The 17,181-nt window shown below is 41.0% G+C and overlaps 1 protein-coding gene across 1 annotated transcript in view; it reads right to left on the bottom strand.

Annotated features, from left to right (window-relative positions):
* The window catches only part of LOC112415989 (cilia- and flagella-associated protein 91-like), a 51,639-nt gene extending 34,663 nt beyond the window's left edge, over positions 1-16,976 (bottom strand). The window contains exons 1-6 of the mRNA XM_024769230.1: positions 16,833-16,976; positions 15,085-15,156; positions 13,804-13,899; positions 11,074-11,295; positions 7,274-7,422; positions 6,628-6,719 (exon numbers count right to left, since the gene is read on the bottom strand). Of these exons, the coding sequence (XP_024624998.1) occupies positions 6,628-6,719; positions 7,274-7,422; positions 11,074-11,295; positions 13,804-13,899; positions 15,085-15,156; positions 16,833-16,976 (775 nt within the window). The remainder of the gene's footprint in view (positions 1-6,627; positions 6,720-7,273; positions 7,423-11,073; positions 11,296-13,803; positions 13,900-15,084; positions 15,157-16,832) is intronic.
* Positions 16,977-17,181: the final 205 nt, after the last annotated feature.

The following is a 17,181-nucleotide window of genomic DNA, read 5'->3' as shown; positions in this document are numbered from 1 at the left end:
GAAGAAGATACAACAATTGTAAATAATTATGCACCCAACATAGGAGCATCTCAATACATAAGGCAAATACTAACAGCCAAAAATGGGGAAATTGACAGTAACACAATCACAGTAGGGGATTTTATCACCCCACTTTCACCAATGGACAGATCATCCCAGAAGAAAATAAATAAGGAAACACAAGCTTACTTAATAACGAAGTGATCACTGAAGGAATCAAAGAGGAAATCAAAAAATACCTAGAAACAAATGACAATGGAGACACGACAACTAAAATAATCACAAGCACTGAAATTGAAACTCTGATTAAAAACCTTCCAACAAACAAAAGCCCAGGGCCAGATAGCTTCATAGGCAAATTCTATCAAACATTTTGAGAAGAGCTAACACCTATCCTCCTCAAACTCTTCCAAAATATAGTTTGGGAGGAACACTCCCAAACTCATTCTATAAGGCCACCATCACCCTGATACCAAAACCAGACAAGGATGTCACAAAGCAAGAAAACTACAGGCCAATATCACTGATGAACATAGATGCAAAAATCCTCAACAAAATACTAGCAAACAGAATCCAACAGCACATTAAAAGGATCATACACCATGATCAAGTGGGGTTTATTCCAGGAATGCAAGGATTCTTCAATATACGCAAATCAATAAACGTGATATACCATATTAGCAAATTGAAGGAGAAAAACCATATGATCATCTCAATAGATGCAGAGAAAGGTTTCGACAAAATTCATCACCCATTTATGATGAAAACCCTGCAGAAAGTAGGCATAGAGGGAACTTTCCTCAACATAATAAAGGCCATATATGACAAACCACAGCCAAAATCCTCTTCAATGTTGAAAACCTGAAAGCATTTCCAGTAAGATCAGGAACAAGACAAGGTTACCCACTCTCACCACTCTTATTCAACATAGTTTTGGAACTGTTAGCCACAGCAATCAGAGAAGAGAAGGAAATAAAAGGAATCCAAATTGGAAAAGAAAAAGTAATTCATCGGATGAATGGATAAAGAAGATGTGGCACATATATACAATGGAATATTACTCAGCCATATAAAGAAATGAAACTGAGCTATTTGTAATGAGGTGGATGGACCTAGAGTCTGTCATACAGAGTGAAGTAAGTCAGAAAGAGAAAGACAAATACCGTATGCTAACACATATATATGGAATTTAAGGGAAAAAATGTCATGAAGAACCTAGGGGTAAGACAGGAATAAAGACACAGACCTACTAGAGAATGGACCTGAGGATATGGGGAGGGGGAAGAGTTAGCTGTGACAAAGTGAGAGAGTGGCATGGACATATATACACTACCAAACGTAAAATAGATAGCTAGTGGGAAGCAACCACATAGCACAGGTAGATCAGCTCAGTGCTTTGTGACAACCTAGAGGGGTTGGATAGGGAGGGTGGGAGGGAGGGAGGCACAAGAGGGAAGAGATATGAGAATATATATATAACTGATTCACTTTGTTACAAAGCAGAAAGTAACACACCATTGTAAAGCAATTATACTCCAATAAAGATGTAAAAAAAATCTACAATGAGGTACCTCCTCACACCAGAATGGCCAGAATGTCTGTCATCAAAAAGTCTACGAACAATAAATGCTGGAGACGGTGTGGAGAAAAGGGAACCCTCCTACACTGTTGGTGGGAATTTAAATTAGTACAACCACTATGGAGAACAGTATGGAGGTTCCTTAAAAAACTAAAAATAGCACTACCATATGACCCAGCAATCCCACTCCTGGGCATATATCTGGAGACAACCACAATTCAAGAAGATACATGCACCCCTAGTTCATTGCAACACTATTTACAACAGTGAAGACACTGAAGCAACCTAAATGTCCATCAACAGAGGAATGGATAAAGAACATGTGGTACATATATACAATGGAATACTACTCAGCCATTAAAAATTAATGCCATATTCAGAAACATGGCATTGTCATACTAACTGAAGATTATCATACTAACTGAAGTCAGACAAAAGACAAATATCATATGATATCCCCTATATGTGGAATATAAAAAAAATGATACAAATGAACTTCTTCACAAAACAGAAACAGGCTCAAACTTCAAAAACAAAGTTATGGTTACCAAAGGGAAAAGATGGTGGGGGGGGATAAATTAGGAGTTTGGGATTGACACACTACTATATATAAAATAGCTAACCAACAAGGACCTACTGTATGGCACGGGGAAATCTACTCAATATTCTGTAATAACCTATATGGGGAAAGAATCTGAAAAAGAATGGGTATATGTATATGTATAACTAAATCACCTTGGTGTACACCTGAAACTAACACAACATTGTAAATCAACTATATTCTAACATAAAAATTAAATTTAAAAAATAAACTGAAGAATAAAAGCCATATGATCATCACAATAGATACAGAAAAAGCTTTTGACAAAGTTCAACATCCATTTATGATAAAACGTCTCCTCCACAAAGTGGGTGTAGAGGGAACATACATCAACATAATAAAGGCCATATATGAATTAAATGAAAAATGAATTAAACACTTAAATGTAAGAGCAGAAAGCATAAAACTCCTAGAAGAAAACACAGGCAGAACACACTGACATAAATTGTAGCAATATTTTTTGGCTCTGTCTCCTAAGGCAAAGGAAAGAAAAGCAAAAATAAATAAATGGGACCTAATTAAACTTAAAAGCTTTTGCACAGCAAAGGAAATGATTGACAAAATGAAAAGACAACCTACTGAATGGGAGAAATATTTGCAAATAGTAAGACCAATAAAGGATTATTATCCAAAATATATAAATAGCTCATACAACTCAATATCAGAAAAACAAACCCAATTTAAAATGGACAGACGACTTTAATAAACATTTTTTTTTGGCTGTGGCATGCGAGATCTTAGTTCACCTACCAGGGATCAAACCCACACCCCCTGCAGTGGGAGTGCAGAGTCTTAATCACTGGACTGCCAGGGAAGTCCCTTGAATAAACATTTTTTTTAAAAAGAAGACATACAGATTGGCCAACAGGCACATGTAAAGATGCTCAACATTGCTAATCATCAGAGAAATGCAAATCAAACCCACAGTGAGATATCACCTCACACCTGTCAGAAGGGCTATCATCAAAAAGACCACAAATAACAAATGTTCGAGAGGGTGTGGAGAAAAGGGAACCCTCATGCAATGTCAGTGGGAATTTAAATTGATGCAACCACTTTGGAGAACAGTATGGAGGTTCCTCAAAAAAGTAAAAATAGAACTACCAGATGATCCAGCAGTCCCACTCCTGGGTATGTATCTGAAGAAATGAAAATACTAATTGGAAAAGATACATGTACCCCAATGTTCATAGCAGCATTATTTACAATAGCCAAGAAATGGAAGCAACTTAAGTGTCCATTAATAGAGGAATGGATAAAAAGACATGGGGTGTGTGTGTGTGTGTGTGTGTGTGTGTACACACACACACACACAATGGAATACTACCTAGCCATAAAAAGAATTAAATTTTGCCATTTACAACAACATGGATCAACCTGGAAGTTATTATGCTTCGTGAAGTAAGTCAGACAAAGACAAATACTGTATGTTTTCACTACACGTGGAATCTAAAAAAATCAAACAAACAAATGAATTTAACAAAACAGAAACAGATCTTCAAATATAGAGAACAAACTAGTGGTTACCAGTGAGGAAAGGGGAAGTTGGGAGGGGCAAGATAGGGGTAGGAGATTAAGAAGTACAAACTACCACATATAAAATAAATAAGCTACAAGGATATATTATAGAGCACAGGGCATATAGCCAATATTTTATGATAACTTTAAATGGAGTATAATCTATAAAATTTTAAATCACTGTGTTGTACACGTGAAACTAATATAATGTTATAAATCAACTAGACCTCAATAAAAAAAATTTTTTTTAATTCATCCAAATAAAAATTAATAATGAGATATCTCAAACGGTCTGTATGTAATATTACTTAATTTGGGGTAAAGAGTATAACACATGGATGTCTTATTTGGAACGAGAAACAAAAGGCCCTAGTGTGTGCTCCCTGTCCAGGTGGCTTTCTTCGTTTGGGCTACATCCACACAAAGGGAAGAAGTTAGGACTTGCCCAGCTTGCCCACAGACAAGTCCCACTGATTCCTTTACATCTCCTGCCCCCTCCAGCTCCTTCCCCTCAGAGCCAGGAGAAGCTGGGGAGGAGGGGTCACAAACTAGTAACTATTAAACAGAGGATTTCCCCCCTCCTTCAGTTCCCTCAGGTGGAATTGATCTGAAGCAGGTTGGCCTCACCTTGGACAGAGGAGAAGGAGCAAGGAGTTGCATATTTTCTTAAGGATCTAGAAAACATAAGATCCCTTTTATAATATAAGGTGATAGAAAAGTATTATTTGATTTAATTTAACAAAATTAAATTTTGTTGGTAGAGGCACTATCATACACTGTTGATGGGAGTGTGAATTAGAACAGTCTTTTTGTGGGGGCAGTTTGGTGGTATCTATCAAAATATACAACACACATACCTTATTTCCAGCAGTGTACTGCTAGGAGTTTACTCTCAGAAGCGTGCCCAGGGTGTTCACTGCTATTTATAGGAAAACGCACTGGGAACAAACTAGATGCTTATTGCTGGGGTGGGTACTGGTTTAAAAAAGTACAATCATGTAATGGGAAAACAAGATATTTCTTTGTTCTCGTCCAATGCATTAAAACTACGATTCCTTTCTCACTGGTTACGTGATCTTAAATATTAACACTTCTCTTAAACCTGTCTAGAATTCCCCTGCAAACTCTAAAGCCTCCCAAGCTCTTATTTCACTTAAATATTTTTTTTAACATCTTTATTGGGGTATAATTGCTTTACAATGTTGTGTTAGTTTCTGCTTTATAACAAAATGAATCAGTTATACATACACATACGTTCCTATATCTCTTCCCTCTTGTGTCTCCCTCCCTCCCTCCCTCCCTATCACTTAAATATTAATCTTCTGGTTGCATCCTTCCCTCTGGGATCAGGACTGTCACCAATAGTCTGAAAGCTCCAGAAGAACACTGTTTTTAAAAATACATATTTTTTTCTCCTTCTCTATCGACTAAAAGCATCAATCTTTAAAAACATGCCACTTTTGGAAAACGATAAGTGAGGATATTTATACTGAGATCAGTCCTGGCAGGAACAGGAGATATTGTGACTCACGCAGAGCTGCAGAGTCAATTTAGGTCTATCAGGCTTCTCAGCTTTTCAACACCTGCCTTGCACATGCCCTGCCTGCAAAAGGCTACTACAGTTGGAAAACCCTGTATATTCTCAACATTTGCTTTACATTGAAAAAAAATCAAATTACAAAATACAAACTTATGGTTACCAAAGGGGAAAGAGGTGGGGGAGGGATAAATTAGGAGTATAGGATTAACATATACACGCAAGCATATATAAAACAGATAAACAACAATTCACTGTATAGCCTGGGGAACAAAATTCAGGATCTTGTAATAACCTACAGTGGAAAAGAGAAGATATATATATAAACTGAATCACTTTGCTGTACACCTGAAACTAACATAATATTGTAAATCAACTATATTTCAATGAAAACCAAACCAAAACAACAACCACCACCAAAATACACCTCTTCTGGGAATCTGGAAACTGCCTCTTTTTTTTTTTTAATTGGAGTATAGTTGCTTTACAATGGTGTGTTCGTTTCTGCTGTAGACAAAGTGAATCAGCTGTACATATACATACATCCCCTCCCTCTCGAGCCTCCCACCCCCCACCAACCCTCCATCCCACCCCTCGGGAATTGCCTCTTCAAGAAGGTTTGGATTTTGACGCTCCATCAAACTTATTAGAACTGCACCCATCCATACTAGAGGTGATTATATTCTGCAGTCAGCATCGAGGGAACCTGACCTCTGAAATAAGAAAATGCAGTGATTCTCCTTCAGAATTTTCCCCATACCTCTGCTCAGTTTTAAATCTCTGGAATATTGAAAATAGTTTCTACCTTTAAAAAGATCATCACGGGCTTCCCTGGTGGCGCGGTGGTTGAGAATCCGCCTGCCAATGCAGGAGACACGGGTTCGAGCCCTGGTCCGGGAAGATCCCACATGCCACGGAGCGGCTGGGCCTGTGAGCCATGGCCGCTGAGCCTGCGCGTCTGGAGCCTGTGCTCCGCAACAAGAGAGGCCGCGACAGTGAGGGGCCCGCGCACCGCGATGAAGAGTGGCCCCCGCTCGCCGCAACTAGAGAAAGCCCTCGCACAGAAACGAAGACCCAACACAGCCAAAAATGAATGAATAGGGTTTCACTGGTGGCGCAGTGGTTGAGAGTCCGCCTGCCGATGCAGGGGACACGGGTTTGTGCCCCAGTCTGGGAAGATCCCACATGCCACGGAGCGGCTGGGCCTGTGAGCCATGGCCGCTGAGCCTGCGCGTCCGGAGCCTGTGCTCCACAACGGGAGAGGCCACAACAGTAAGAGGCCCATGTACCGCAAAACAAAACAAAACAAAACAAAACAAAAAAGAATGAATAAATAAATAAATAAAAAATTAAAAAAACACATCATCACGTGGAACATTTGCATTGGCTTACCTTTTTCTTTGACAAAGTCCTTTTGCAACTCTGGGATCAGGAAACTATAAACCAACTCGGCAACGATCTCCTCTGACTGAAGCTGAGTTCGACTAAAAAGTAAAAAACAAACGAGTATTTCCTTTGTTGCCTTACTTGAGCTGCCGATTTATACTTGGATCCTCCTTGTTTGTGTAAGGAACTCCACTGCTCAAATCCCACCACTGCCTTTTCCTTAAGTGATCTGAAGTAGCACATTCCTGGTGAGTTTGGTTAACTCCATGGAAAATCCAAATTTGTCCTCCACTTAGCCTGCCTACCAGAACGGGAGTGTTAGAGATACAACTTACAAATGGAAGCCAGAAACCCTGCGGTGATGTCCAAGTAAAATTGGACATACTTAATCACATTGCTTTCATGCTTTGTGATATTCTAAAAGTAAGAAATATGAAAGTGCTCCAGACTGCAGAGGATAACTGAAAATTCTATTCCCAATGCTCTTACCATACAAAGGTACAGGCCTGCTGGCTGCTGCTAAAACAATGCATACTGAAGCATGAGTTATATATTTGTTTCTCCTTGGTGGTAAAATCTTAAGCTCTTGAAAAATACATATGAGTAACAGCAAAAGGCTGTCCATCCCACCATCTGTCCCCTTGGTACACACCGGCTTTCCATTTCATAAGCAATGTCATTGATTTCCTCAGCCATCTTCTCTATTTCTGCCCTGGCTTGTTCTTCTGCAGTATTCTCTTCAGTGTTCAGTATTATATCCTCCAGATAGGAAGTTACAGTACTTTGGTGAACTTTAATTACCTGCAAAACCCCAAAATACTCCAGTTACTCAGAATAGGAATGTTACTACTGTACACAAGAAAAATGCATGAATATTGGTCGACTTTTTTAGCACATCTACTTCATTCATCAGTAGTCCCCTCATTCATTACTCTTTTTTTTTAAACTATAGATAGTCTGTTTCTAATCCACCTATCTACCCACTCTGGGAAGCCCCTACCTATCTGGCTCATTTTAGAATTATGGGGTGGGCGATACAACACTGCAGAAAGATCATGGGCTTCAGTCAATAACCCTGTTTTGGATCCTGGCTTTGTTCTTACCAGCAGTGTAATTTGGTCAAGCTACCTAACTGTGGCAGAGACTAAGATGTATTACACAATGTCCTTCCTTTATTCCTCTTAAAGGATTCTTACAGGGAAAGACGTAGCTTTTTTTTTTTTCTCTCTCTCTTTTCATTTCTCATTTCATGGGGACGAAATGCAGGAGCACCAGTTATCTTAAACTGCCATGAGGGTCACACCCAAGGGACAGAAAAGCAGGAAGCTAGAAGGATCCTGGGTCTCTGGTGAATTTTTTTAACTATCTTCTCAGCCCTGGACTGCTTCTTTTTAAAGCTTTCTTGAAAGAATATAGACTATACATTTAGAAAAGTGCAGAGCACATAAATGTACAGTGCAATGAATGAGGGTCAAGCCACTGCTAGGATCCCAGAGGTCACTGTGAGTTCTACCTGACCACAGACCCTTCCCACTCTCATGAGTTTATGGTAAAGACTTCCTATTCTTTAGGGCTGTGCTCCCTAAGTATGCAACCATAAATAATACAGTTTAGTTTTACCTGTTTTACAGATGGATACCAAGGAAGTATCACAAGCATCAAGGGTGTCATACTTAGTTTTGTATGCATTCTGTCTCAACAGATTTTGAGCTTTGGGGGAAGGGCACTTTTTATTTAATGTGTGTGTATTTCTTTGTGTCTGAGATAATGCTTGGGACTCAGTAACAACTCAGTACCTGCTTCTTGACTGGCACTGCAGCAGGACTCTGAATATGAAATGTTTACTGAATATCTACCTGTAAAACACCAAGTCCATAACCTTGAATCCCTATGCCTTCCTTATGGGAGAGACCCAATGACCAGTTTAATACAGTTCAACCGAACAACCAACCAACCAACCAAAATATATTTTCTTAAAGTCTGTTATGTACAGAGGGCTATGCTGGTGCTGTGGAAGGCATGTGCCTGCTCCCATGGAGACCACAGACTTATTCAGGAAACAAGTCACACCTAGATGGAACGATTAGACAGTTGAGTCTTGTAATAGTTCAGAGGTGGAAAGTTTAATTTGGTTCACCTCTAGTAATACACGTACTTGTGTGTTTACATATATCTTTATAAATGTGTATGTTTCTGGACACATTTGTGCTTGTAGGTGCGTAAGTGAATAAGGAAACGTATGGGTGGCTATATGTGTGTACCTCCCATCTCTGCTATTATTGTGCATGTGGGCTTATGTTTGTGAGTGTATCTTAACTTATAGATGTGCAGAAGTGTGTATGTGTTTAAAATATGAGTCTATGACTTTCTGTATCTATGTTTCTCAATATCTACATGTTATTTTTCTGGAAATTTACTCGTGTACATTTCTTGGTATATTTATGTGCAAGCATATTTATCTTTAAGAGGGTCATATGATGGGAGATAGGGAATTTAAATGATGCTGGGGTCCAGAGATGGATACATTTTTTACATAAATGTTCCTTAAATCAGGCTGGAAGGGTCATCTTAACCCTTTCTTGCCCCTCCTAGACATGCTGACATTTCCTGGGATCATTCCCACTTAAGAGATACCTTCCTAGAAGCCTTTCACCAGCTTCTTCCTTTCCGTGTTTCTGAGTATAGTGGTTCCTCTGTCTCTTTCCTTTTATTCTCACTCCCAACTGGTTCTTCCCATCCCAGCTGGTTTTTCCTTAGTGATATTAGGTAGAGAATAGTAAATTCTGGTTTGCTAAAAATTTCTACATTTCAGTAACTTTTTTTTTTTTTGCAGTACGCGGACCTCTCACTGTTGTGGCCTCTCCCGTTGCGAAGCACAGGCTCCGGACACGCAGGCTCAGCGGCCTTGGCTCACGGCCCCAGCCGCTCTGCAGCATGTGGGATCTTCCCCGACCGGGGCACGAACTCGTGTCCCCTGCATCGGCAGGCAGACTCTCAACCACTGCACCGCCAGGGAAGCCCTCAGTAACTCTTTTTAAGGAAAAATGTGTTAGGATGGTAGGAAGCTAGAATATGAATTATTATTATAGGCTGTATCACACTATAGTTAAAAAGCTTTAACCCAAAACTTTTTAAAGCTGTGTAGAGGATGGGAAGTCTGTTTAATTTCAATCAATTTCTTATCTGAAAAAACACATACCAAATACTATTCAGGGGTCAATCCTAATTCCATGGGAATTGGGTAAATCCTTTGAATCCCAGATCAAATAAGAAGACCCCAACTTGACATAGCATTTTTTTTTTTTTAACCTGAGGAGCTCAAAACTATCCACATATATTAATACAATTCAGACAGCCTCTTAGATAGGAATTTTTTTAAGTTCCAGGTTGGCTCTTTCTGCCTTTCCCATCTGGCCCGCATCTGCACAAGGGAAACTCACACAGCCTTCGCCTTAGCATATTCTGGGTGTGCTGGCCGCCCATGCAGCCTCTTCTGTGCCCACCTCCCCTCAGCCTGCCCAGCTTCCTCCTCTCCATTCCGGGGGTGAGACGCCCTAACTGAAAGAATACACATCAAGCTCTCCAAGAAAGGGGAAGTACTCGTCGCCACCTCTGGGTGTGATTTTTGGGGGAATTAGTCACAGCACAGCTCCCTTTAAAGAAATCTGCCTCACAAATCCCCTCCCATTTTAACACTTGAGCTTTTGTATACTTGATGAGGGTGAGAGTGACTTGAGATATTACTGGTTCCTCAGATTTCCTCTGAGTTTGCATCTTGGTCACTTTGGAATTTCACATCTATTGGGTCTTGGTCAGAATTCAAATTTACCAGCCTGGCATTCCTAATTCCCAAGATTGTATCTTTAGTCAAAATCTCTCTTCGAAACTCTATCTTGTATATCCATCTGCTGAAATGACACCTCCACTAAGATGTCTCAAACTTAATATAAATCAAACTCTTCATTCCACTCCTGCCCCTAAACCTATTCCACCCTCAGCTTTCCCGCCTCAGAAAATAGAACCGTCACCTCCCCCACTCACTGACACCGGAAACTGGACATCATACTTGACTTTACCCCATTTCTCACTCTGGCCTGAGTTACTTCATCAGTCTCCTTCCAGGTCTCCTTGTTTCCACCCTGTCCTCCCCTACAACCTGTTCACACAGCAAAGCAGAGTGACTTCTTCAAAATATGTCACCAGGCCCCATTTGTTTCCTTCATGAAACTTAACACATTTTCTGATCCTACACTTATTCGCCTGTTATATAGGATTTAAGCACCAGGAGAGAAGGGGCCACACCTGGTTTTTTCCCTCCAAAGCAGCCCACAATGCCTTTGCACAGTGCTGGGCATACCATAGGAACTCAATACATTATTTGTTGAAGACAATGAAAAACAAAATACGGAAGTCATTTCATATCATGAGTTTCCTGGCAACGTCCCCACTTGCCTCCTTAAATATCTGGTCCTCCTCCTGCAGGCGCCTCTCTTCCACCTGGCGCCGGCCACTCTCTTCGGCTTCACGCATCCTGCGCTGTCGCTCGGCCAGCATGGCCAGGGCGTGGACCCTCCTCTCCTCCTGCAGTCTCACCAGCTCTTTGGACAGGAAGTCAAACATGTCTGCCAGCACCCATCCTTCCAGCCCAGCCAAATGGTTTTCAACCAGTGACACCTTAAAAATAATAATATAACTATGAGGATACAAATTCCACTAAGAATGGTGATTTATGAGGAGGGATGCTGGATTATCCTTGACAGTCACTTCACTTTCAGAGTGCACTTAGTTTTTATTAGGAATATTGTCTCCAGACTGGCCCCATCCCAAGGGTTTTACTAGGAAAGCTTATGATACAAACTTAGACTTGAGAAAGTAGATTGCTCAGTCAGTCACTGATGGATGATCGTCTTCAAATTATAAAGAGGATTTAGCAAAACATTCGTTAGTGTCCACACAGAATTTTTTTTTTCTTTCCATTTTATCCAGAAGGTAAAGTGCTTGGGTCTCCCCAGACGTGAAGGGAAATGTCAAGGTTTTTATTAAAAGATAATGTTGGAGTTCAAAAAAATAGAATCTCTTAAAAATTCACTCATGGTACCTTTTAATTTTTCAATGCTTTGTCCTTTAACACAAGTTTGGGGAATTTTAAGATCTTCAGTAACATGAAAGTAGAAAACCTTAGTACTGTTTATTCATTTAAATAATTTCAAAGTCATTAAGAACTATCTTTGAAACAGAGCAGGAAACAAGCCTACATGTCTGTGTAATCACTGAGGTAAAATAAGGGCTAGGGGCCTAGAGTTCTTGGCCAGGAGTAAGCCACAGTATCTATTTATGGATCTCTCTGTGCTGGCTTTGGCACAGGGGGAACAAAAGTGTTTGAGAAGATTGTACTGTGCTCCTGCTTCTATCCTCAGGGATAAGGGGAAAAGGCTCTTCTCCCAGGCACTTGCTGCTCTCACACTGACGATTCTCCCTCAATATGAGAGAAGGAGAAAATGAGAGGATCGGCATTGCTGTAGGTACCCGTGGGGTGCCCACTCCCCCAGATGCCTGCATCTTACTGGTGTATCCAGGAACAGCTGAAGGCAAGCAGGGTGAGTTTGTGGCTCTGTGACAGTTCCTCCCATTATTTCCTCCCTTAGCTCTTAGCTGTCATGATGTCTATCAAGTATTTATCCACTAAATGAGGTAGATGGATTGAAAATCCTGGATTGTCTTAGCTGTAGCTGCTAAAGTCTATAATCAGAAACCTTGAAGGGGCCAAGGAGGGCATTTTTCCGTCCAGGTCCTGGGTATTCTGCTGCCAGGGCATTCTGCTCCCTATCTGAACAGAAGTGCAGCCTGTCTCCATCATTCCCAGGGCTCCAGGATGCCCAGATTTAGAGACTCCAGTGTCTGCATTCTCCTCTTCTTTCTCTGGTTCCTCTGCTGGGTCTCACAGTCTGTGGCTTTCTTCCTCCCTCCCTGCAAACCAGCTCCCATCACTCAGAGACCATCCCCAGTCCTGCTGTCATGTAAAAGGAATAAAGTGGTGCTCGTTTCCAGGCTGCTTAACATTTGTGCCTAATTCACAGCACAAGAGTTATGTTTGTTACTAAAGGTGGGTCATGTTAGCTTTGTTGTAAGTTTACTTTCTTTTTGTTTGGCCATACTGCGCGGCATGTGGGATCTTAGTTCCCCATCCCGGGATCGAACCCACGCCCCCCTGCATTGGAAGTGCGGAGTCTTAACCACTGCACCGCCAGGGAAGTCCCAAGTTTACTTTCTTGTAACACTAAACTCTGTGCAAATTGGTTCTTTTTCATTTTGATTCACAGGTAAGTGGGACAGATAGTAAAAGTGTATCTACACTGTAGTCAACAACATTAAATACTATGTGTCTATAGACAAATGCCAGAAGAAAGTAGGAAACACATTTACAGTTGTCAGGTCAGAGCTGCAATTAGCAGCTATTGTCAGTCACACAGAGCTCAGACGACCTGGTGAAAGTCACAGAATATCATATTAACATATATAATATGCAGTTTAAGGAGTATGAGCTATGTACAGCTCCAAAACTCATAAATGAGTGTGGATAGTTTTTAAAATCTCATTTCTCACTTTTTTCTTATTGCTTTAATTACTTATTCATTCTGCTAAGCTCCCACTGAAATATATTAGAGTCACCAAATATTTAAGAAAGATTGGAAGAGAAAAACCTTTCAAAATTGTGGGGTTTTATTCTTTTCTTTTTGCAAATAAAAAACGAAGAGCAGGGCTTCCCTGGTGGCGCAGTGGTTGAGAGTCTGCCTGCCGATGCAGGGGACACGGGTTCGTGCCCTGGTCCGGGAAGATCCCACATGCCATGGAGCAGCTGGGCCCGTGAGCCATGGCCGCTGAGCCTGCGCGTCCAGAGCCTGTGCTCCGCAACGGGAGAGGCCACAAGAGTGAGAGGCCCGCATAACGCAAAAAGAAATAATAATAATAATAAAATAAAAATAAAAAACTAAGAGCAGACTCAATTCAGGGAGGGCACAGCCCATTCAAATTCTGGACCACAGCACCATTGATGAAAAATGCTGGGCTTGTGGGGGGTGTTTCTTTTTCATCACGTCATTTATTGTTACTATAATGTTGCTTGTATAATAATAAAAACCAAGGGCGAAAATGGGACAAGAAAAGGAGAGGAAAGGAAAGAACCTTGTGCTCGTGCAAGTTCCTCTGTCGCTGCAAGGCCAGGGTCACCTGCTTCTCGGCTTTCTTCACCAGCCTGTCCTTCTCTTTCCCTTCAAACATCTGTGTCAAGTCAGATCAGAGAGAGACTTTCAAATCAGCATCCGTTGTGCCAGGCACGAGGCCTCGCAGACAGTGACTTGTGAGGCACTTGTCAACAGAGGGTTCTGTTCTGCCTTTCGGGGCCACAGAGCAGGTCTGGGCCACAGAGCTAGCGGTCAGCCCTCTCTTCTGCACCTTCAGCTGCTCAGGCAGAGAAGGAGCTTAGCTATAGGTTAGTTAGTTATTGACTCAGTTTCTTAAAAGGCCTCTCAAAGACAAGGTGACAACTATAGGGTCATGTTAAGAAACTAGAGCCTTCTCCTCATTTCCTCTGCTCCTTCCCTAAGAAGCCTGGGGGTGGTATTTTTCATGGTCATATTTTCTTTTCCGAGAGATTTGCCCCTCATCTGGAATACAGGATCTGCTGTCTGAACTTAACTGCCGTGTTTCTCCTGGGGAAATACTGGCAGGAGAATCGAGAATAATGCTGAACACAGGATGTTCATCCAGCCTCCCTGAACTTACTCACCATAACTGAGTCTCTTAAGAGTTACAGCTGTCTGGGGAGAAAAAATGTTTCAGCTGAGGCTTTATATCAGTCCATTTTTAAACTGAAGCGTGAGCTTGCTCTAGTGGCACAAATAATCTGGCTAAAGCTTTTAGTCAGGAAGACCGGAGTTGCATTTGGCAGTTAACATAATCCCCCTCAGACTCATATTACTCGCCTGTAAAATGGGTAATTGATACAAAAAAAGAAAAAGAGCTGATATATGTAGAGCAAAGAACATATAATGTGAGCATATGGTAAGAGTTCAAAACTGTAGTTATTACTTAGCTATTTCATTTATTATTCAGGTATTGATAGCTATATACAAACACAGATAATTGTATTACAACTTTGTGGAAAATTAGAGAATCTACTTGTGATGTTTAGGGTCAAAATTCAGGTATGAAAATTGCTGGATTTATCAATTCCAAGGAAGACATTAGCTTCACACTGCCTTGGGTACACTACAGCAAACAGCAGGCGGTCCTTTCTTGCCTTGTTACTGTGCCACTCGGGCAAACTATGGCAACTCAAGAGCACAGTACCACAGGACAGCAGCGTGCAAGAGGCAATTCACCCCAAGGAACCAAGCACATATGCGTTCTGTAAATCTATTCTCAAAGGAGAAGAACAGGACCAGTGGTTGTAACCCTACACACCATGTTCTGAACGACTCTGCCCCGGAGTAACTTTTGAAGGTAGATCACAGCCATTTCTATATCTTCTTCTTCCTAAAAGAACAAAGGGAGAACCAAGCAGCTTGAGAACAGCAGCAGTCAGCATCAAATACTTTTTTGAAGATTTATATCAAGCAAAAGATTTATATCTAGCAAAAAGCTAGATGCCAGAAGGATTTAAAGAGAATAAAACATCATCCCTCTTTGAACATATAGGACTTTAAGTGTTACTTACTGTATTGTTAAAATTCATTATTATTTTTTCATTATAAATAAGATATCATTAATAAATTACATCAGAAGCAAAAAATTCACCCACTGTCATGGTATCCTTACAAATTAAGCCATTTTCATTTTTTCTATATTCCTTTCCAGCAAAATCTTTCTTGAAGAAGTAAGTATTGCTAATAAATCCCTTTTGCAATAGTATTTTCATGTTTGATCATGCGTAGACAAAGAATACAGCTGGTCTATATCAGAGTCGAAAATGAGGTGCTTTTCACAAGAATTTAGCTAAACTGGTAAAATAAGAATATAATGGATAAGATCAGCTATCTATAAAAATCACCTTAAATAAGTGTATGTCAAAAGCAGAAAGATCAGAGTCTGCAAATTTACTTAAAGCCCCTCTGAGTGCAAAAGTAATCAACAGTGGAATCAATGGCATTAACACTCGTGAATGACAACGTGTTAACCACAGGCAGTGGTCGGCACAAAGTCTAGAAAAGGGGACACTGCCCAGAAGCACATCGTGTCCAGTCAGCGGGAGCATTCCAGTCCCTCCAGAGACATCAGAGCTATCGGAGGTGCTAGTGAGATCTCCTGTCAACTCCCCTCCCTCTGACAAAGCACAACAACCTTCTGTACAATCTGGCTTCTTGTGAGAACTGCCCTGTACTGGGAGATAACAAGCTGACCTCCCAAGAGCAATATCCTGATATACCAGGCAGTTATATTTCTCTCCGTAAAGTAACAAATTTGCGTTGTGGCATCTCCAGCAGTTTCTTGTAGGTTTAGTCTGAGTCAGTCCTTTAAATCCAAACCAACTATGGAATGTTGACCAAACTGAGTCTGGGGCCCTGCAAAGGTGAGGTATGGCCCTGGTCAGGGTGAACTCTCTGAGCCAGTCTTTTTTTTTTTTTTTGCGGTACACAGCCCTCTCACTGTTGTGGCCTCCCCCGCTTGCGGAGCACAGGCTCCGGACGCGCAGGCTCAGCGGCCATGGCTCACGGGCCCAGCCGCTCCGTGGCACGTGGGATCCTCCCAGACCGGGGCACGAACCCGAGTCCCCTGCATCGGCAGGCGGACTCTCAACCACTGCGCCACCAGGGAAGCCCTCTGAGCCAGTCTTGATGTCACCTCTGGTATTGCATTTCTCTCTAATTCCAGCTGTCATCAGCCACTTCCTCATGTGGGAAGACAGTTACAGTAAATGATCATAATTCGATCTTTTTTTTTTATTTGATGTACATCAGAATTACCTTCTGATGCCAATTTTTCTTGGGAAGATTTTCTTCTTTGTGTTTTTATTGTTGAAAAGGATTGACTTTAGATTTCATTTCATTTTGCTTGTTTTTTTGTGTGCGTTTGAAACATAAGGATAAAGGCAACGTAAGTCAGATCTTGGGAAATGAACACTTAACGTTAGGTTTGTTTTTAACCCAAACTATCTGGAGAATAAACAGCAATACTGAATTTAGCTTTTCAAATAAAAGAACCTTCAAACTTACATTGGAATTCATCTCCAAAGTTGGAGTTGGAAGTCGAGGTTGAGGTTTTGGCTTTCTTTGAAGAAAACGCATTGGTTTCTTTGCTTTGAGGCCCTTATTCTTCTTTTCCAACAGTGCCTGAAATAACACACCAGTGAGTGTCATTTCTTACCTTTGTATTTTTTCCCACTACCAAATCTAGGCCACAGATCTGAATATCAGAAAGAATTTTCTCTATGGCCATGCTAGGACAGTTTGAGAAAGTCCAAACCAGGGTGCACCTATGATATTCCCATGCATAAGTTAACCACTGAACAAACATGAAACATATTCTAGGTGTATCCATTTTAATCAAAAGTTTTGGAGACTT

The sequence above is a fragment of the Neophocaena asiaeorientalis genome, unplaced genomic scaffold (assembly GCF_003031525.2).
Source record: "Neophocaena asiaeorientalis asiaeorientalis breed wild unplaced genomic scaffold, Neophocaena_asiaeorientalis_V1.1 scaffold671, whole genome shotgun sequence".
Taxonomy (NCBI): Eukaryota; Metazoa; Chordata; class Mammalia; order Artiodactyla; family Phocoenidae; genus Neophocaena; species Neophocaena asiaeorientalis.
The sequence above is the reverse complement of the archived record's forward strand: the minus strand, read 5'-3'. Positions and strand labels throughout refer to the sequence as shown.